The 20,722-nt window shown below is 50.7% G+C and overlaps 1 protein-coding gene across 1 annotated transcript in view; it reads left to right on the top strand.

Annotated features, from left to right (window-relative positions):
* The window catches only part of RUNX3 (runt related transcription factor 3), a 51,525-nt gene extending 33,145 nt beyond the window's left edge, over positions 1 to 18,380 (top strand). The window contains exons 4-5 of the mRNA XM_019547633.1: positions 16,262 to 16,654; positions 17,547 to 18,380. Coding sequence (XP_019403178.1) covers positions 16,262 to 16,654; positions 17,547 to 17,596 — 443 coding nt within the window. The 3' untranslated portion in view covers positions 17,597 to 18,380. The remainder of the gene's footprint in view (positions 1 to 16,261; positions 16,655 to 17,546) is intronic.
* The last annotated feature ends 2,342 nt before the right edge of the window (positions 18,381 to 20,722 follow it).

Genomic DNA, 20,722 nt, shown 5'->3' with positions numbered 1-20,722 from the left:
TTCAGCTGTACCTAAATTACATTAGGCTTAAATGTCATTAACTGTCAATAAGACTTAACCCTAAGTCACTTAAAACCTTTCGACAGTTTTACCACAGCTCCACACCCACCCAGAGGTAAATCGGAGTGACATTTTTGTTTGTTTTTTTCATGGCTGTTCAGTTTTTTACCAGCTGTACTTGGACTTCTCTTTAAGAACGATGGATCCTGTTAAAAGGATGCAGTCAGCCAGCAATAGGACTATTGACTGAGGGTTTTTAAAAGAGGAGGAAAGGGTTTATAGACCGATTATACAGAATGGTCTTTCATGATTGAAAAAAATCCACTGTAAACGTTTTTTGAAACGGCCCATTCTCCTGCAGTGCTGAGAACCCAACAGTAGCAGTTTCGGGCAAAGACCTGAGATCAGATAGCAACACTGACTCAGAACCAAAGTGGAAGCATCTGGGCTAATTTCACTGCTTGAAGAGCAAAACATCAAGCCAGAGCAGTGGGAGTGAAGAGGGAGCAAAGTGCTTAAAAATCTTTCTTTTCTCATACTCTAACATTGGAAGAAACTTTCATTAAAACCTCGTGGGGCAAATCCTGTGCATAGTTACACGGCTTTAAATTTGGGGCAGTCCTGTTATGGTTAATGGACCCGCATGTGCTTCATCACTGTAGTGGTGACAGTGTCCTTCTGCCAGCATGCTCCATAACCAATAGTAATACTAAGCCTCTCTCTTGTACGCACACAGGTTATTCACAAAGACCATAATTTTTATACAGGCAATTGGAGCTCACTCCAGGCCAAGAATAACAGAGGAGTTAACAGGCTTGTAGTTTTTCTCATGTCTTGGCACATTCTTAGGTAATGCATAGGAGGACCACTGAAGCAGACCGAGCTGACCCAGGTTGGGAGGGACAAGAGGGGCATGCCGGACTCTGTCTAAAGCACTTCCGCAGCCTCCATTACCATTGCAGCCCTGCAACACCCTGGCAAGGTGCTCGAGGTGCCACTGGAAGCAAGGGAGGAGCTGGGTTTCTGGCTGAAGGTCTGACTTCCTGTGGGCATCAAATAGGACTGAATGGTTCTTGATTTAGTGTTGATTGTTCGTGGCCTGATGGGTGTTCTTAATGTTTCCGGCTTTGTGCTCAGCAGTTGTGCGAGAGGGTTTAGTCTGCAAAGTTTTTAAGAACAGGTTAGACAAGTAGTTGTCTGGGGCAATTCAGAAAGGGGGTTAGCCCAAACAGCCTTCTGTGGGTGCTTCCAGTCCTACCTTTCTGAAGACTATTGCATGGCCCAGTCCTAGCACACACGACAGCTGTGCAGCCTGCCCTCCCAAAACCAAGTGGGGACAGACACGGACTGTACGAGCAGCAGACAGCTGCAGCCCAAGCTGCCCTCCACATAATCCCTTCAGTTCATCACTCCTGTTTTGAGTTGCAAAAGCAGGGATTAATGCTCCAGGTAGGCAGCTGCTGTAGACGAGAACATGACTGCGTGCGCCTAGGCCCCGCCCCCACTTCCTGTGGCCACACCCAGTCCCACCTCGGTAAGTCGGCGGAATGACTCAGGCGGGGAGGAGAAAGCCAGTTGACGAGGGCGGCACCTTGCCCTCGGGTGGAGGCTTTTGACTAGAAGTAGGTGACATTTTTGGGCGGAAAGTTTTTGGGCAAAAAAAAAAGGCAATTTGGTGGTGCTGGTATGTGGCACCCACTGGTTTTGGGTTTGCCAGTGGGTTGTGTCAACCTCCCCTCCCCCCATCACCTGGAACTGGGCAAAATGGTTCATCTTCACGTTTGCCGAGCAGAGACCTCTTCTTTCTACAATAATCTTAAAAAACCCAACGCACTTGCAAGCCACTGCTTGCTGCAGGCACACAGGCACCTCGTGCTGCTGTTTCTGGCCGCGGCCCCCCTAGCCTTGGCTGGCGGTGCTCCTGCCTATCCAGCTCTGGGACAGGCATCGGGAGCAGAGCTGCAAGCTCCAGCAAAGGGGAGAAACACGGAGCCTGATGCCAGAGCAGAAAGGCCCCGTCTTTGGCAGAGCCCTGGCTCTCCCTGTCTGACCCAGCAGTGCGGGAGAATCACGAAGGCGATGCTGTTGGCTTCTAATAAGCATGAGCTGGGGCTGGCAACGTTTTCAAGGAGGGAAATGGTAACCCAGTGTGGCTTTGGGTCATGGTGGGGAACATGCCCCCCAGTCCCCTCTCCGACTGCTTTGGCTCCCCCGGCCATTTCTGCCCAGGGCCAGTGCACGGTGCTCCGGCTGATCCCAGGAGCCTCTGCATTGACCTAGGGTAGCAATCCTTTCTGCCGCAGGAAACTGCTGTGTGCGAACCAGGCACTCTGCTAGGCTCTGGGAGGGGGGGTGTAGCACACCCGGGCTCTTGCTCATGGCTCAGCTTTTTGTGTCCGCCCTTGCAGATGCTTTTTCCTCAGTTCCCATATCTGGCTCAAGCCAACATGTATCCAGCTCCAGCCCCAGACCTGGAAACAAACCCTCCTCTTCCCTGGCCCTTCCCACCACCGTAACACCTTCTCCCAGCTGCAGCCTACCCAGAGTACAGTTGTGCTGGGCCAGGTCCTGCTCTTCCTGGTTCTCCTGCTAGGAACCAGGAGTGTCTACAGCTGAGGTCCGAGGAGTGGCTTTGCAGTTATGTTGGTGTAAAAGGGAGCAGAGCTTGGCTCTCTGCCATCGGTATGAGGCTTTCACCGAGGCAGGTCCTGGAGTTTATAAATAGCCCCATGTAAAACGTTCTTTTTGAGGTTAAATGGCCTCAAACTGAAAAACTCCCTGTAAGAGAAAACTCAGTCACTTCTGACGGGAAGCTTAGAAAGAAAGTGTTCCCAACACCATGGCCAAGGGGGTCAGGTTCTCCTCTCATCCTGGGACCAGTTGCTATAGCACCATTGCTTTCAGCCGGCTTAGTCCTGATTTACATCCTTCCAAGTGGAAAAGACAATTGCACCCCTTGCGTATTGGCTTGAAACTGCAGCGCATTCATGTTCCCAGGCCCAGGTCTGCTGTCGCACCAGGCTGGTGGAAGTGCTACACGAGACAAAGGAGTTGGGTACGATTTACCCTCTTGTGTCACTGAAGCCACAATCCGGCCTTGCAGCCTGACACAGGAGGTACCAGGGCTGCACCGTCCGCTGCCACAGCGCTGGGCTCACACCACTGGAGCCTCTGGCCCCATATTTCTGCAGCAATCCCGGAAAATCTGAGATTTAAAAATCCTGGCTCCCCCGTCCTGAGCGCAGAACGCCAAGCTGTCATTAGACCAGCTTGAAATCGTGCCTTGTGACAGGGCCTGCACGGGCAGGGCTCCACGGGTTTTCCCTGCTGTGCCAAGTTTCCCATCTTTGTTTCTTTCCTTTCTCTTTCCCTTGCTAGGTTCTTGCTTTGAGGGTTTTGTCTCTTGGCTAAAATAGTTGAGCAGGCTCCAGAAATGAAAGGAGATGTTGAAGGAACTCATTCCCAACTGCCTGAAGCTGCTTGGGGTCACGTGGCTCAGCGAAGGCTGCTGGAGTGGTAGTAAACCCACGTGCTCCGGGGAAAATCCAATTGTCCTAACAGCTGGCTAACTCTCTGTGGGCTTCGACTGACTTTTTCTTTGCTTCGCTCTTGCTTGCTTGCTATCTCTTTCTTTTTTTCCTTCAAATCACCAGAGTCGGGGCCAAATACGGTTGAAGACACGAGTATTGTTGCAGTGACTTTGCTGGGGCGGGAGCGGGGCCTAAGGATACGGTACATCCCAGTGTTGCAGCCGCGGCCCATAACATGCTATGGACATTGGGTCAGTGGGCCCCTACTTGAGGTTTTCTCCTGGGGATAGAAATTCCTCCAGTGCAGCGGTCCTCGACCTTTTTGGGATAGAGGTACCCCCTCGCTGGGCGTGACTGTTGTGAACCGAGTGACACCCAGTTTCAAAAGCTAATTTATAGATTACAGTGCTTACCTCTTTACCCAGGCGAGCCAGTAGGGACGTGCTTAGTTTACATCCTCAGACCTCAAAGCACCCTTCAAAGAAGCTGGCCCTGTCACCCTGGCTGAGAATCACTGCTCCGGTGAAACTGGGCTCTGACCCCAGCCCTCCCAGCTGGTGATATGGGGCGCGGTTAGGGGAAGGTCATTTCTGCAGCTCTGCGAGCCCTGGGTGCTGGAACAAGTTTGTGGTCACTGGTAGCTGTTATCGTCCAGGGCCAGTTCGGCAGTCCCCAGTACCGGGGCCCTCCCCTGAGTGCACCACTTCAAAACGGTGCTGGGGACGGAGCAGTGGAGTGAACAAATACCAAGTCAAGGCCTTGACTGTCCAGCCGGGATGAGTATACGAAGGGCCTTGAACCTGGTAGCATTTAGTTTTATAGGCAGGATTTGCTATCTTTTTCTTAGACAGACGCAAGACTCGCCCTAACTGCAATCCCACAGGCAGCTGTGACAGGGGGCAAAACTGGGCGCCTCCCCTTACATGCAAACACACAGTGACCAAGCAAAGGGAGACATGATTTACACATGCCATTGCAACACACTTCCTCTGCCTGGCTGTCGGTCAGGGCCCCTGGGCTTCGGGGCTTTGCGAATGACTCACTGCGACATAACGGGCCAGGTCCTCTCTACTGTCCATTGCAGGGAGGCTCGTGTAAAAAGAATATTGTCCTTTTCCTCCAGTACATTTCAAACTGCTGCCCAGCGTGCGCAGGCCCATCGGTGGGGGGAATCCAGAGGAAGGCAGGTCCTGTTGTTACTGGGAGTCTTTCTACTGGCAGCTGGTAGTGGGACTGGGTCAGATCTGCAGGGTGCCTGAGGGGGCAAGGGATGGTGTTCAGAGGTGCTGAGTGCCCCCTGCTCTCCGCAGCATCACATTTGCAGCTTAGCACGTTTTCATAGGACTTGTGCCCATTAGTATTTGTGGGCAATCCTGTGAGGTTGTCATCACAGGTTGTTAGGCCTGTGTTCTGCAGGGGATCAGGGCAGTGGTCCCCTCCAGCTTTGGAGTCTGCCAGTAGCTCCACGTTCACCCTGCCCCTCCCCAGCATGTGCCCTGGTAACCAGCTGCGGCCCAGCAGCATTTCCAAAAGGACCAGCGTTGTTGTCATTAGCTGCCGTCATTAGTGAATTTTAAACTATCCATGTTAAGATTCAGAGCTGGGATCGTAAGGAACAACGTAGGGGCAGGTCACCCACCCCCAAGTGATTGCATCTCTCCCCAAAGAGTGTGCAGCACAGACTAAGAGAAGACGCAGTCAAGGGGGAAGAGAAGTAAGCAGTGGCAGTAGGAGGAAGGGCAGGAGGGTAACAGAAAAGTGGTTACTTCAGCTTAGCTAATGCACAACAATGTTTTTTAAGGATACAGAATAAAACCTGGATTGCTGCTAGCCTTAGAAGTCCAACGCCAGTGAATCCCATGGTGAAGCCCTGGGAGACTCCAGTCTTGCCCACATTAGAAAATCTGCACTGGTTTAACTCCAGTGAGTTTAAACCAGCTGAGAGAGAACCCTTCACACGAGTGCATTTAAACGCAGGCAAGCCCTGCGTAAACTCCTCTCTCTGCTGGTGGCATTGACTTGTACCAACACTCCTGTGGATGTGAGTGGGAGCAAAGCTCGGTGCCAGACGCTTGAAAATTCTCCCCTTTTGCATCTCCCCTCCCCGTGTGACAGGGCCCACGACCTGCTTTGTAAAGAGTTTCCAAGCCAACTACAGGGAGGTTCTCTGCAAGAGCGGTGGGGTTAACAGTAGTAGCCAGACTTTACAGCTGTTTAACTACCTTGATCTTAAATCCTTTTAGCTAGACCCAGGGCAGTTTTTTTTCATACAGCCCAAGCCACAGAAGAATGCTTTACTATATGCACTTACAGTCTGTCTGTGTGTGTGTGTGTGTGTGTGTGTGTGTGTGCGCGCGCGCGCACGTTTTAGATTTTTAAAGTATTGAGTTACTTTTAAGGCATCTCCTGGCATAGCCAGGTAGTGCCCCATTGTTTCAGAATTGCAATGTGGCCGATCTGAGGTTAAAATATGAATTATGGGCCCAGAGAATGCACTGAATTGCTGCTTCCTAATCCTTGTCTAGATTGACATATGGTTTCTTTAAAATATCCTTTTCTTAATGCATAAAAACATTCTACCCGTCTAAATTGTTTCCAAAGGAAGTTAGGCAAACATTAGTGGGAAGAAAATATATCGTGGGCTACAACGTCAGCCTCAAAGGAAGGAACATACCAAGATGGGTTTCCTGGCTTCCTTCTCTTTGCATGTTCCAGCATCTTTCTTTAAACTGCTCTTCTGGTCCAGTAAATTAGATTTACACGTGGGGCAGTAATCATCCAAAATGAATGGAGGTAATTGGGTCCCTAATGTGTAAAGATGGACCCAGTACTGAAATGGAGCAGCTCGGGAGCTAATAGCATTTAACAGCACGAGATGCTCATTTCGTAAAGCAGATGCGCTTGCTCTGCCTACCTGTCATGTGCAGCTGCCTTGGTGTCGGGACATGGCAGCTCCGGGAAGTGAAATCAGGAGTCATGGTTATTCGAAACAGCAGCAGAAAAATAACAGCGTGCTCATTTGGAGCACGGTGCGGCCCCCAGAGCTCCTTTTAGTGAGCTGTACGGCCTTCTCGAAGCAATCGGGATCTTTGTTTTACTCATCTACACTAGCTCAAAGCCCTGACTCTTCCGTAGGGCCACCGAGCACAGCTGCTTTTGGCAAAAGGGAATGTCCCTAAATTCAGCCTGGCTCTTGCTTTGTTCTAGAGCTTTGTGCTACCAGCTGTTCCTTCAGATTTGAAGCCACCGGAGAGGATAAGTGCCACCTACGGACTCATCACTGCCACCTCTCACATCTGTTTCCTACTGCGAGTCTCCGATTCAGAATATTGATCTGGCCCAAACTTGCTTAGCCATTGAGATCATCTGACGTTGAGCTGTATTTGGCTTGAATTCAGTTATTTTCCTTCTTGGTGGTTGGGGATTTTTATGCCCTTTAAATGAAGGTATATGGTGAAATGTGGACAGAAGGTAGGCAGTGCAGGGATTGCCCAGTCTCATCATCTTGCCCATCCCGTCCATCCAACTGCCTTGTTCCTCGGGAAGGCAGGAGAGCAGTGAGGCTGCTGCACAGAGTGGCAAGACCCCACCAGAAACACTGTTCTGCTCACCCTTGTTCAACAGAGACAGAGGTGGGCTACTAGGAAGATGGGAGGAATGGAGAGCTGTTCGGCCAAGGGATGACAAGAAGAGCTTGGCTAGTCCAGGCCAGCAAAATGAAGGCTGAGCAGGGATAGGAGTGATCTCGCTGAGGGGGGTCATGGATAGTTTAGGCTGGAAATTAAAAGCTGGTTTGTAACCATCAGAGCCACCAGGGTTGGGAGCAGCTTTCTGAAAGGAACAGCAAACCCTGAGCACTCCTAAAATGGAGCTCAGTAAGTTTATGAAAGGGATTGTACGGTGGGATTGCCTGGGATCCCGTGGTTAGGTGAGCACAAGGCAGAGTTCAGATAACTAGGTAGTGCCTAAGCAAGCGTTTAACTGTGAAAGGATGTGGAAGAAACGAAGCTAGTTTTGCTGTATTCCTTGGTGGGTAGTTGAGGGGGTGGGAGAAGTGGGGGGGGGTGCATGCGCATGTACATACACCCCACAGAGGCATACATTATATCAAGATATTTACGAAAGCAGAAGACTTCAAGTCATAAGTGTGTGTTAGTCTAGAGCAGGCGCTCCTGAGATGGTCAGATAAGCTGGATGGTTTTTTGTTTTTTCTTTCAGCCAGAGCGGAGGAAGTAATTGCATGTAGTATATATGAGTGAGTTATATCAGATGGAGAACAATCACTCTGCTGGCGTGTAACAACGGACGCTGTTCACACCCTTATTTTTCTACCCCCAAATACGCTTTGTTCCATTTTCTTCCCAGCAGCAGTCAACTCTCATGTTTAACGCTCTTTTGGGGTGAGTTGGATTTAGAAATGAAAGAACATGTTCATAAAAGAGGTGATGAGTCGATACAGGAGTTGTAGCCCGATGCAGCTGGCGGAGTGTTATATTTGATACCCTAAACAGCAAGCCTGCTCTTTCTCTAGACATCACCACGCTCTGCCTTCAGCACCCAGTGTTAATACAGGAAGGCGGGGGAAGAGGGTTGAACAGAGAACTATGTGGTCCAAGCAGGACAGAAGCTAGGAGTGAACTAAAAGTACCAGTGGGCCCGGAGACCGAAAACCGAGTTCAGTGTCCAGTCTTGCACACATGTGTATAAGACACACATAAGCATCAAATATTAGTGTTTACACTGGCATTACTCATGAGGGCGTAGGGCAAAGCAGTAGATTTTCTTTTTCCCCTGGGTGAGAATGTCTGTGGCAATTGTGCAAGGCTTGTAGTTTCATATGTAACACCTGTGCTGCACAGTGGTGCTGAAAAAGGAGAGCAGACCTCATGAGTGCGTTCCAGCTCCCAGCCCTCCAGCGTGCAGCTCTGCAGCTGTGTGCATTATACATTGCACTCGCACACGTCCATCGCACACTGCTTTGCTGTTGCCTCATTTGGGGGTGGGAGAGGGAAATCACTCTCTTTAATAAGCCAGTTTCCAAAGCTATGAATGGGGATCAGAGCATGCACGAGTGTGCAAAAGGGTCAAAAGCACCGGTGTGGTTTAGGAAGCTAAGGACTTGTCCAGCCTGGCCCGACCCACTCCAGAGCTGGGCTCCCCCCAGCAGCTGTTCTCAGCCCTGTTGGAGAACAAAGGCCAATGAGTAGCTGCTGGAGACCAGCTCACAGCAGCCTCAGAAGCAAAATCCCAGCTTTGGAGCACATCAGTGGGCTCCAGTGGGTGGTGTTCATTAGTGCCTTCCTCAAGGCCCTCAATGATGGGGCATACAAAAGCCCTATGCCACACTGAACGCCAGTGAGACCTGGAATATGATTATATGACGGGGTGTAGGGTTCATCAGCTCCCTGTGCAACCAGCTCTACTGCTCCTAGCATCAGAGCCATCTCGTGTGAATGCAGCACACCGCGTTACGCCAGTGTGCTGGAGTCACACCCCCCTTGTGCCTGCCAAGATCCAGGCTCTTCAAACAGGAGAGAGCTGCTCTCGAGAGAGAGGCTGCTGGCCATGCATTGTCATTAGAGCATTGCATTCACCCTGCTGCAGGACGCAAAAGGTCCCCACAGTTATGGCCCAGCTGCCCTCACTGCTGCCTCTCTGTTTATCACTGTGCCCCCCACCCCAAGAAATGGGTGAGAGCGTCTCTAGCACCGGTGTGAAAATAAAGCTGCTCTGTCACACGGGCTTAGTTGTTTTATCTGGAAAATAGCAAAGCAGCTTTGAAAGCCAGTTTGTATGGGGCTCGGCAATGAGGGGGCCATTAAGAAATGCAAATTGCAGTTGCACAATGAAATAACAGAGTGTGCGGCCGGCCTGTTCTCCCCCCAACATACGTACCATCCCCTGGGCAGCATGGTCATAACTGGGAGACAGTGACATTACTAATCAGGGCTTTGACCTCTCCGTGGCTTTTATTGAATACACATTCCACACTTCCCCAATCTCCCATGCAAAACATTGACATTTCCGCTGATAGATTGGGTCAGATTTTGGAGTAGTCGGGGACTTGATTCAAGCTTACAATGGTTAAATTCTTACATCTAAATGGGCTTATTCAGTTAGTGCAGCAGCTGGTGTGATTTCGAGAAGAAAATAAACATTTCCTTCAAATATTTTGATTGGCAACTGGACAACTGAAATACTCAAGCTCAAATTGCCAGGGTCTAAGCAGCAAATGGGTGGACAGCTAGAAAGCAAGGCAAACTGTAGTAAACGTGCAGATGAAAAGCTATAAACTGAATGTGTGTTTTCAATGCAGTGGAGAGAGAGAGACAGAGTGTGAGCAACAATGAGACACGGTGTAAAGCTATTGCTGATTCCAATTTCAAATGCCAAGAAGGGCTGGTGACTGAACTGGGATACAAGGTACTAGCCCCCGAGTTCCTGGCATTGGTTGTGCGGGGGCACGCTCGCTCTGGATTGCCCTTTGATAGCGTGGTTAATGTGACAGAAGGTTCCTTTGCTGTCGAAATAGGTGGTTATGGAACACATTAATGAAGCTGTTTTATTTGGACCGTGGCGAGGCTGTTCTGTTTCAGAGCCTCAGGGTGACTCTCTGGCCTGTAACAGGAGGCGGCTACAGCTCACACAAGGTGAAGTGTGTTCCAGATTTCAGGCAAGGACACTGATGTCCAACAAATGCTCAGAGAACAGTGCTGGCTGGTAGAGCAATGCTGGATGCATGGCACTCACTGCGCACAGCTTCAGGCTGTCAGGCGGCTGGTGCTTTTGCCACCAGCAGTTGGCTGAAGGGTGCAAAAACCAGTGCCTCATTATAGTTTGCCTACAGACCCTGATCAGGGCCCCATTGTGCACAGCACTGTAGATAACCTACATGACAACTAAAACAACCTGCCCATCTGCCCCAGAGCATTTCCAGTGCACACAGCTGGGATTGACAGTGGGTGGGAGAAGGAGGGTCCTCTACACTCCCCATTTTGCAGAAGGACAATTGAGGCAGAGGTAGAGGACGTGGCTTGCTCGCAAGGCCAAAGGGTGACGGGAACAAAGTTGGGAATGCGTCTGGCTCTCCTGGGTTCCACGCCGGGGCGGGAGCCGCAAGAACCCAGCGGTTGGCTCTCTTCACAAACCCAGTGGTAGGAAGAGCAGACATATTCCAGGGGCTGACTGTGTTGCAGGGGGCTGCTCTCCGGGGGGCTAGTCAGAGGTCTGCTCCAGTGGGTATTGTTGTTCCAGCCGCTGTGGAAGAACAGCACCACTGCAGCCAGTGCACTTTAGCTCAGACTCAAATGGGGCCAAATTCCAGCTGGTCATTGCAAAAACATGACTGCTTCCCCCAGGCGGTGCCTGAAGATGCATGCCAGCATCTGCATTACTTCTTGAACCCACGTCTGCCTCAGCTCATTGTGCTTCCTGTGTGCTCTACCAGCCACACACTAGCGAGAGCAGCTATGCACAACTCTCAGGTGAGGCGCTTGGAGTCGGCACCCAGCTAGCTGGCTGCGCACGCAGCCTGTGTCCTGCTTACACTGATCATAGACACTTCCCCTGGTGCAAGCTGCCTTTCCATTGGCACAACTCTGGCGCAGGCACACACGCAAGTCCAACCGTTCCAGGGCAAACGCGCTGCTTGGAGAAGCAGGAATAACTATGCAGGGCAACAAGTTACACCAGGGCAGCGGCTGCGTGCCCGCAGGTCCAGGCTTATTCAAGCCCAGGGAATCCTGTGCTGGATGTAGACTGGCTAGTGCCAGCTTCCCTGCCACCTCGTGGCCAGGTGCCGTCACGGCGCCCGCTGCAGCAAGGCAGGCAGGCAGCTCCAGGGAGCTGGTGTCTGCTGCAGAGCCCGGCCTCATTTACGTGGCTGAACAAACTGTTCTCAGTCCTGCTGTGTGCATGTGCCCACACCTATGCTGTAGCTGACCTATTTTCCACACCCATCTTTGGCCAGCCTAACTCCCTGTCTGTGCTACAGGCTATTACTCAGGTGCTACAGTGGTGACGGACTAGTCATGACCTGGCCATTCTTGCTGGGCTGTAGATTTTGAGTGTGGAGCATTACGTACGCGTACGCACACACCCCTCTCATTCAGCTCTCCTAAGCATGGCTCTCATGGCAGGTCCACAGTGCTCTGAGTGCAAGGTTAAAAAGCTGGAATTTTTAAGACCTGGAAGATAAATGCTTTTCACCTCTGGGAACCTGGGCATAAATCCCCTCAGTGCTGCACGCTGTGCTAAGCATGTGCACGGCTGCTGGGCTGGAACATGCACCCACGTGGCCACGAGACCCAGGCTTGCTGCAAGGCAGCATGGTGCAGGCTCTGGGCCTGCATACTGCCTGCTCCTGAGGACTGAGGGTTACCCCGTGGGTGTTCCAGTCCCCAGACCAACACTGTGGTGATTAATGATGATCACTGAGCGGTTGTTATACAAACCAAGAGCAGTTATAAATAGAGCTAACGCTGTGATTCAGCACATTAGGAAACCTGCAGTCTGTTGCTCCCCGCTCCCTGGCCCCTGCGCGCCTCCCCCGCCCCCACTGTTGGGACAGAATCTGCATGGGGAAGTTTCTCACGTCAGCTGCATTTCAGCACTGGGATGCATCTCTGCAGATGGATGTCTGAGGTGTGCGTGCACATGCGTGTTGCAGCAAGTCTGCATTTCATATGCTGTAATTGAGGTTGAGTGTAATGAGAATCAACCCCCTACGTAAGATCAATGGAAATACTTAGCACTAATGGGCATGTGTTATGCTAGAGAGGTTGGCATCCTGGTTCTGTTTCATCCCTGGCTCTACTCCATTGCATCTGGCTCATGATCTAGTACCACTGGGTACCACTGGATTTTGAGAGACGTAAGACCTGGCTTTAATACCATCTCTGCCTATAGCAGGAGTTTCCCTAGCCCCATCTTACATCACTTTGCCCAGAGCTGCGTGCACACAGCCTATAACTAACACTTTCATACTGTTGCCTCTAAATTAGTAGCAAGTGCTGATTGCCAAGTGTTGCAAGTACAGACTAATAAAACGTAGCCTTTAAAAAAATCCTTTGAGGGTGTTATAGAGGAAGAGGGAAATGTGCCCTGAGCACTTACGCTTCATTTCAATTTGGATTTTTATGGACATATGAAACATAATGAAGGAAAGTCATTCCTGTTTGGCTTCACTCTCTATCCGTCCCTGCTCACTACTTCGTTCTCAGTAGCCACCTCCAGCCGGGATCCAGGCGGCCCTGAATTCTTAGCAACAGCCTAACGTGGAGAGAGAGGCAGCCAAGTCAGAGGCTGCTTTTGTCCGAACGTGACAGAATAACCCAAGTACCGCAGAGAGATTGCCTGCAGGGTGAGATGTGCTTCAGCAGGAGGCAATCATCCTCTCAGCACTGCATCCAGTGGGGCCTTTTAGGCAGAAGTATCATTGTGGTGTGGACTCGTGGAGCAGGGTGGCAAGACCTCCAGCCACCCCAGAGGCTGCAGGAAACATTGCTTGGTGCTCGCTCCTCTCGGTCTTCACGAGGGGACATTATGTGACCACCTCTTGCAGTGCTGTAAAATGGGGCTCATTTGATCACTTGTGAGCCCGAGCTTGCTGTGCTCCTCCAGGCAGCACGAGGGTGTGAGCCGCTCTAAGGGGTGTTGCACCTTCCAGCAAGAGCAATCGGATCCCAGGGCCCTGAATCTCCACCTGCAGTCAGTCACACTGCAACAGGGTGCTCGTCTTCACATCCTGTCCTAAACTGCCATGTTGAGCTGCTGCATGTCACTATACTCTGTTCCACTGTTCGATACTCATCAAGCACCCAATGTCCTAGAAGAGCCAAACTCTTTTCCATCAACACCCAGCAGGCTGGGCTCCAAATCAAACCCTAAGCCCATCTCCTCCTGCCCCCAGCTGGGAAGCAGGGCTGATCCGAGCCCCACTCTGAAGAGTCAAGCTGTAGCAGGCCCTCACCGTACAGCTGCAAGAAATGCCTGCCTTTAGGCAGCAGTCAGAGCGCTCTCCTGGGATGGTACTTGTAATTAGGCCTCCTGTTTCTCAGGGAGGTGCCCCACCTGCCAGGCTTTAGGGTGTGCTGTGGGGAAGAGGGGGCTGTCTCTCACTGTGCCACTTGGCATAAAGAACTACAACAGTTGGAGCAGAGACTTGAACCAGATGCCATCCCCTCCCGTGTGACTGCAGGAGGAGATGCCCTCTGGTCCTTGCTGCGGCATGCATGAGGGGGACTGACTGGCTTAGATGCCTCACTCCAGAAGACGGTCACAAAACTTGAGCACTTGGACACAGACACCTCCTTCTCTCTCCCGAAGGCAAGGGGCACAAAAGAGCGCCTGGAGCTTGGAGGCTCGAATGCTGCAGCACACCAGAGGCTTTGCCACATCTTTACCATTTACTAGTTCAAAATCCATCATATTTATCGGCCTCCTTTCTCTTGGCTTGTCTAAGCCCATTCAAAATCTGGATAATATGACTGACAAAAGGGGCCTAAGAGTCTTTCTGGCTAGACTGACTTCCATAGGGATGAATGGGCTTTTATTTGTTAACTCCACAGGTCATAAATCTTCTTAATGTGCCAGGGACCCCAACAGAACAGAATCTCTCTCTCGGAGAAAGCACCTCGGTCATTTCAGAGCTTGCGCTGTATCCCAGAGTCGAAGGAGCCAAGCTTCCTAGGGCACCGGCAGCCCGGTTAGAGCAGGGTGGCTGGACTGCCACGCTTCAGGCCCGAGCCCTCGGGAGGAATGAAAGGAAAGACATTAACAACACTGTGTGCCTGTCTGGGGCTTTTCACCCACGGCCCTCAAAGCAACTTCAAATAATGTATGTGTCCGTGTTTCCGCTCGCTGAAGTGTAGCCCAAAACAGCAAAGGGCACAGCCCTCAGTGCCATGGGAACCCAATTTCCAGTTTCCCCAAGTGACTGAGCTGGGGCCAAATCAAGAGCTGGAGTAATGGTGGTGCAAGTCCACTGAGAGCAGCATGGCAGCGCTAGCAAGCTGGTGAGCTCACCCTGGAGTCCCGGCTCTGCCCGGCCCGGCCTCTAGCACGCCCGAGCGCCAAGGGCAGGCTGCTCTCCCGGGCCGTTCCCTTCTCAGCCTGCAGACCCGGGGCGCAGAGCTAGAAGGTCTTGCCCATGATCTCTGCAGACTGACCCCATCCTCATTACAGCCACCATGTTGCTGGCCCAGCTGCAGCCTCCATGGCAGTGTCACGACTATGACCCAAGCCAGGAGTGGGAGGAGGGCTGCAGTTCAGGGGGAGATGCTGAGGCAAAGAGGATGTGGGTTTTGCAGTGAATCATTCCCTAGGGTGGCGTGGCCTTGTTATTTGTCCGTCCCCCGTCCCTCCCACCACCACAAACACACACACACACGTGCCAAAATCTGGGAGGAAACACCACAGATCTCATGCAGCAGAGAAGGTGGCTGTGTAAAAGCCTGCTAACAGGGTCTGCAAGGGGGCACGGAGGTGACGGGGAGCTCCAGCCCATCCCCTCGCCCTCCCCAGGACAGGGGGCTTCTCCTGCATCCAAGGAAACCGGCCAGGACGTCATGCTGGCTCAGCCTCCCCCGTCTCCACAGGGGAGCTCTGGCCAGGGCAGTCTTTTCATCCCCTCCAAGGAAAGCGCAGCAAGGATGTTGTGGCTTGTAGCTTGGGAGCTTTCAGCTGTGTGTTTATCAGCTCCATCCCCTGATGCTATCACACAAACAGGCCACCCACAAGAAGCTTGGTCTAGACTCCAGCTTTCCCTCCGCGTCTCTGGACGTGCGTGTGTATACACCAGGGCCGACTGACGGGCTAGCTCCAGGACTGGCCGTCTGGGGGCCTGGGCCCTGTTATTTACTACACAGCTCACATAACAGCTAAACATTTTTCCTGTGTTTATAGGGTTTGGGGGTTTTTTTGTTTTGCCAGTTGCAAAAATTGCTAGAGAAATAAGCTTAGCCCCCCCTCCTTTTTGGACAGGAAACAACAGCTTTCAGGGGAGGAGTCAGGCTAATGTACGAAAGGACCTCTGGATTAACTTCCACAAGCCCTGGCACAGGAGGTGCCTCCTGCTGCACGTTTCATTTCGTGGGTGGGGGCAGAGGCTGTTGAGCCCGCCACGCTGCGCAGTGCTGACGGCTCGACAGAGTAGGAGTCGGCGGGGAAGGGGTCAGCCTCTCTGGGGTCCTGGGCTGGTCACGAGGAATGCTGCAATCCTCTTGCCATTCAGAAAGGCTGTCTCTGGGCTTCACCAGGAGCAAGGGCGAGAATCCAAGCAGCTCTGGGGCCCCTTCACACGCAGCACATCCAAGTCAGGGCAGGTGGGACAGAGGCATATAGACCAGCATGGCCTTTGCAGAGAACACATCGCTCTTGCAGGAGTAGAGCCATGGGACACATCTGCTCCGTCCCAGGACTGCGAGGGAGCTCCGGAGGGCAGCAGGGCCCGTCAGCTCTGTGTCTGAAGGGATGCTGTGGCGCCAGCCTTAGGCAGTGCTGCCTGGGCACCAGCAAGCTCCCGGGGTCAGGCAAGCTTAGCGGAGTGCCCAGCGCTGCACGGAGAGCAGCTACATCACCTCCTCCTGGGGCGGGGGCTGGGGTGCGCTCCCCTGCTTACATTTAGCCCCGTCCCTGGCCAAGCTGCACCCATCTGCCTCAGTCTGTTTTGCAGGGTGGCAAGAAAAGCCCAAATCGTTAAACTTTCCTTTTTTCTTCTTTCCACCGCACAGGCCCGTCAGACCTGAGCCCCTTCCCGGACCCCCGCCAGTTTGACCGCTCCTTCTCCACGCTGCCTGCCCTCGCCGAAGGCAGGTTTTCGGACCCCCGGATGCATTACCCTGGCGCAATGTCGGCTGCCTTCCCCTACACCGCCACACCGTCAGCCACAGGGATTGGTGGCATCAGCATGGCCAGCATGCCCACCACGACCCGCTTCCACCACACCTACCTGCCTCCGCCCTACCCCGGCTCCACCCAGAACCAAAGTGGACCTTTCCAAACCAACCCGTCTCCTTACCATTTGTACTATGGCACCTCATCCGGATCGTACCAGTTCTCCATGGTGGCAGGGGGCGAGCGCTCCCCCACGAGGATGCTCTCCTCTTGCACAAGTGCCTCAGCAGGTAACAACTTAATGAATCCCAACCTGGCCAATCAGAACGATGGAGTGGATGCGGATGGTAGTCATAGTAACTCACCTACGACCATGACGACCACCGGGAGAATGGATGAGTCTGTCTGGAGGCCCTACTAGGCAGCACTAAACAAGACACATGTAGCTTTAAATAAATAAAACGCCCATGATTAGATTGCTCCCATCGATAGCAAAAAGAGCAAAACACCACCTAGGATGGGAACAGATAAGCCAAAGCCTCCCAAACCGAAAGCAAGCCAAAATCCAAGCATAGATACATACTGAGCAAAGATGGACCTAGCTGCATTTCAGAACAAATGCCCACAAGGTTTGAATGTGTTGCTCTGTGTGGTTCCTGTCAAGTGTGTGGACTGTATATAGAAGTGTGTGGAAGCAGCTGTGTGTTACCTGCAGAGTTACATCTCTGTTCAGAATGCATGTCGATCATCTCATTCATAACCAAAAAAACCCCCAAGAAAAGCAACTGTCCTCCTGCACAACAGTAGGTGTTAGAGCTAGGGGAAAAGACCCCAGAAGCCAGTCAGTCGGTCGGTCTCCCTCTCATACTCCCTGCAAATGCAGGAAGGACAAAAAGTCTTAGTATTGCCATCTTCCCCAACCCTCCTTGGACAAGGGCTCTGACCACCAGAGAACCCCAGAGCACTGCCTGAGGGTCACCGAGATGCACGTCTCCCGAGACGTGCGCCGGAGAGTCCCATTGACAGCAAGACAAGCACGCCGGTCTCTCTAGCAGGTGCAGTTGAGGTTCTGAAGAGCGTTGCTAGCGGGTGGGCAGGTATCAGCCATGCGAACAAGTGCTGTGACATGATTTTGAAAGAGGTTGTATTGTAATTTTGTTGTTTTGTTTTTTTTTCAAACAGTAACATGGCCGAGCCCGTGCCTGACAGCCCTACTCTGTATGTTTACATGAGATGTATTTTTTTTTTTTTTAAATGTGATGCGTTATTCTTGCCTCCCGGCCTAGATATTAAGTTTCTTCCCCTTCCTAGTTAGTCTTCTTGATGATGGTGTCTAAGAAGAATGCATTTGGGACATTCCAGTGTGTGACGTGCACTTACAAATGTACTAGCTGCAAAGGGACTCCAAAGCCTTTGGGATACATGACAGCCAAGCTCGAGGCTCACCCTTGCCTTCGAGTGGTGTACGTGCAGCTGTGGCAATGCTTCCTATTTATTTCATGGCTCTCCCCCACATTTTCACCCTGAGTGGAGCAATGCATGATGGATTTGTTCTTAATCAAGAGCTGATGGCCGTCAGCTGATACTGAAAGTACTGCCTGAGATTTGTGCAACCCCTCATTTCTAATATACCTGTGGGGCTTAGCCTAGTGAAACAACATTAAATGGCCCTTCTCTCCTCAAAGTGCTTTGCACACTGCAAATGGTGAATTAGGCCACAGTTATCCCTAGTTGGCAGATAGATAATTTGAGATAGGAATACAGCCAGCAGCATGGACAGACTAGAAACAGGAGAGGCATCCCTTAGCTGTGTAGCCTTCTCAGATACATTAGTCATAATGTGCACACACATTTTTAGGATTATTATAGCTATGTGTATTTAACAAAATGCATGGCTAATGATAGATAAACAACCACCTGTCCAGTTAATCAGGGAGAGCGTCGCAAACTAAGGTTGTTCTCTCTCTCCCCCCACATAGGATATTCACAGACTCAGAAAATTAGGGTTGGAAAAGACCCCAGGAAGTCTCATCTAGTCCAACCCCCTGCTCAAAGCAGGACCACCCCCAGCTAGATCATCCCAGCCAAGGTTTTGTCTAGCTAGGTCTTCAAAACCTCCAAGGATGGAGAGTCCACCACCTCTCTGGGTGACCTGTTCCAGTGCTTCACCACCCTCCTAGTGAGAAAGTTTTTCCTAATATCCAAGCTAAACTTCCCTTCCTTCAACTTCAGCCCATTGCTCCTTGTTCTGTCATCTGCCACCGCTGAGAACAGCCCAGCTCCATCCTCTTTGAACCCCTGTAGGAAGCTGAAGGCTGCTATTAAGTCTCCTCTCAGTCTTCTCTTCTCCAGACTTAAAACACCCAGTTCCCTCAACCTCTTCTCATAAGTCACACACCCCAGCCCCCAAACATTTTTGTTGCCCTCCAGTGGACTCTCTCCAGTTTGTCTACATCTTTTCTGTTATGGGGGATAAGGAGAGCAACACTGGACACAGGACTCCAGATGCGGCCTCACCAGTGCTGAACAAAGGGAAAGAATCACTTCCCTTCACCTACTGGCAACACACCTACCAATGCAGCCCAGGATGCCATTAGCCTTCTTGGGAACAAGGGCACACTGCTGGCTCATATGCAGCTTCTTATCCATTGTTTCCCCCAGGTCCTTTTCTGCAGAGCTGCTGCTTAGCCAGTCAGTCCTCAGGCTGCAGCAATGCATGGGATTGTTCTGTCCTAAGGAACAACTGAGACGTAACTCAGTGCAATTTCTGCAGGCTGAATTTCAGGGAGGGTAGGAAGTCTTAAATCCATTCATCTCCTTTCAAAATCCCCGGCTAAGCACATGGCTACAGCAGTGATGGTTGACTTGCCAAATCTCAGCTGGTATCTTTTTAGCAATCAATTGACATTCAATGCATAATAATTGCACTACCACTTAAATACTGGATCAAGACATCAAATCTTAAGTACCTGGATTTAGTTGTTAAGCTGCAATGACCACTCTCGAGTTTAAAAGCTGCAAACTCAACTTGCTTTAGCAACAGCGAGCACATGCCTATTGAGTGACATCTGTCAGCCATATAAACTGGACGATGGCAGCCTGTGTTTTGATGCATTTAAGTTTATCGGACGATATTTCCACTGACTGAAAGCACAAAGAAAATAAGGAATTTTTAATACCATTTTAATTTAAGACTGTTCATGGTGTATAAAAAAGCAATGACAACTATGTTCTTTATGACAATGTTATGTGAAGGTGTAAATACACGCACCTCCATTTTATGCAACTGGTCGCAAGACTGGCTAAAATAATTTGCTTTGCACTATAATTTGCTTTTTTAAAAAAATGCACAATCGCTTGTACAGTAAAACCTTTGGCTTACAGAATATTTAACTGTAAAATCTAATTTTTGGTTTTATTTGTTATAATAATATAATTCTTAAATGTGTTGAAGGATCCGATTCTTAATAATGCTTCTTATACGTGTGTGTGCAAGGTAAAAGCAACAACAGAATAAGGAGATGAGAACAAAGGTCTTTCTGTACATAAAGGCAGCAAAGTTTATTTGATTTTTTTTATGGAGTCTTATGATGGACATTAAAAAAATGCTAGTAATACCAAATAATGTGGTTATTTGTGTAATATACCAGCCCTACTTGAAGGTAACTCCCTATATTTAATATGTAGCCCATCTTTTTATCTGTAGCACTTGTAACGGTGGGGGTCTGCTCTTACTGAAGGGATTGACAAAGTTTCCTCCAGGGATGGCTTTGCCCCATTTGATTTCAGTGAAAGCAGAATCAGGCCCCCTTTATCACCCCATCTCATAAATAGGTGAACTTGAGTTTGTAACAAGCCATACCAACATGGTCAGTTCTGCTTTTCTATTATAAATGTTGATGTTCTTATCAAATGTACGTGATTATATTGTCAAACATAACATGTAATCATTTTAATGACTTTCCATGTGGAATAATAAATGTACGGCTACAAGTCTACAGAGTGCCTTGTGCCTGTTCGGTTTCCTCCCTCCACTCACGAGGCAGAGGAGAAGTTCATGGAAAGGAAAAAGAAAAGGAATCCATCACAGTGCTGCACCCTTCCGCCGCACCTACAGATCTCCAGGGAGCTCACAGATGGGAGCCTGTCCTCACACAGTCATTTCCACTGGCTTTAGGGCAGCGTCACTGATCTATGCTGGTGGACACCTAGCCCTCTAAGGGATTTAAAGTCTGGACAGTCAGTGAGGGGAAGCTGAGTTACTCCTACCTATAGACAGAGAAAACAAGGCAGAGTCTGTGCCTGCTGATTTCCCATTGCAGAGAAGGGGGCTCATTACAGTCCAGCAGCAAACTTCA

This window comes from Crocodylus porosus, unplaced genomic scaffold (assembly GCF_001723895.1).
Source record: "Crocodylus porosus isolate Cpor-Errol unplaced genomic scaffold, CroPor_comp1, whole genome shotgun sequence".
NCBI lineage: Eukaryota > Metazoa > Chordata > Crocodylia > Crocodylidae > Crocodylus > Crocodylus porosus.
Note: the sequence above shows the minus strand (reverse complement) of the source record. Positions and strands in the feature narration are given on the sequence as shown.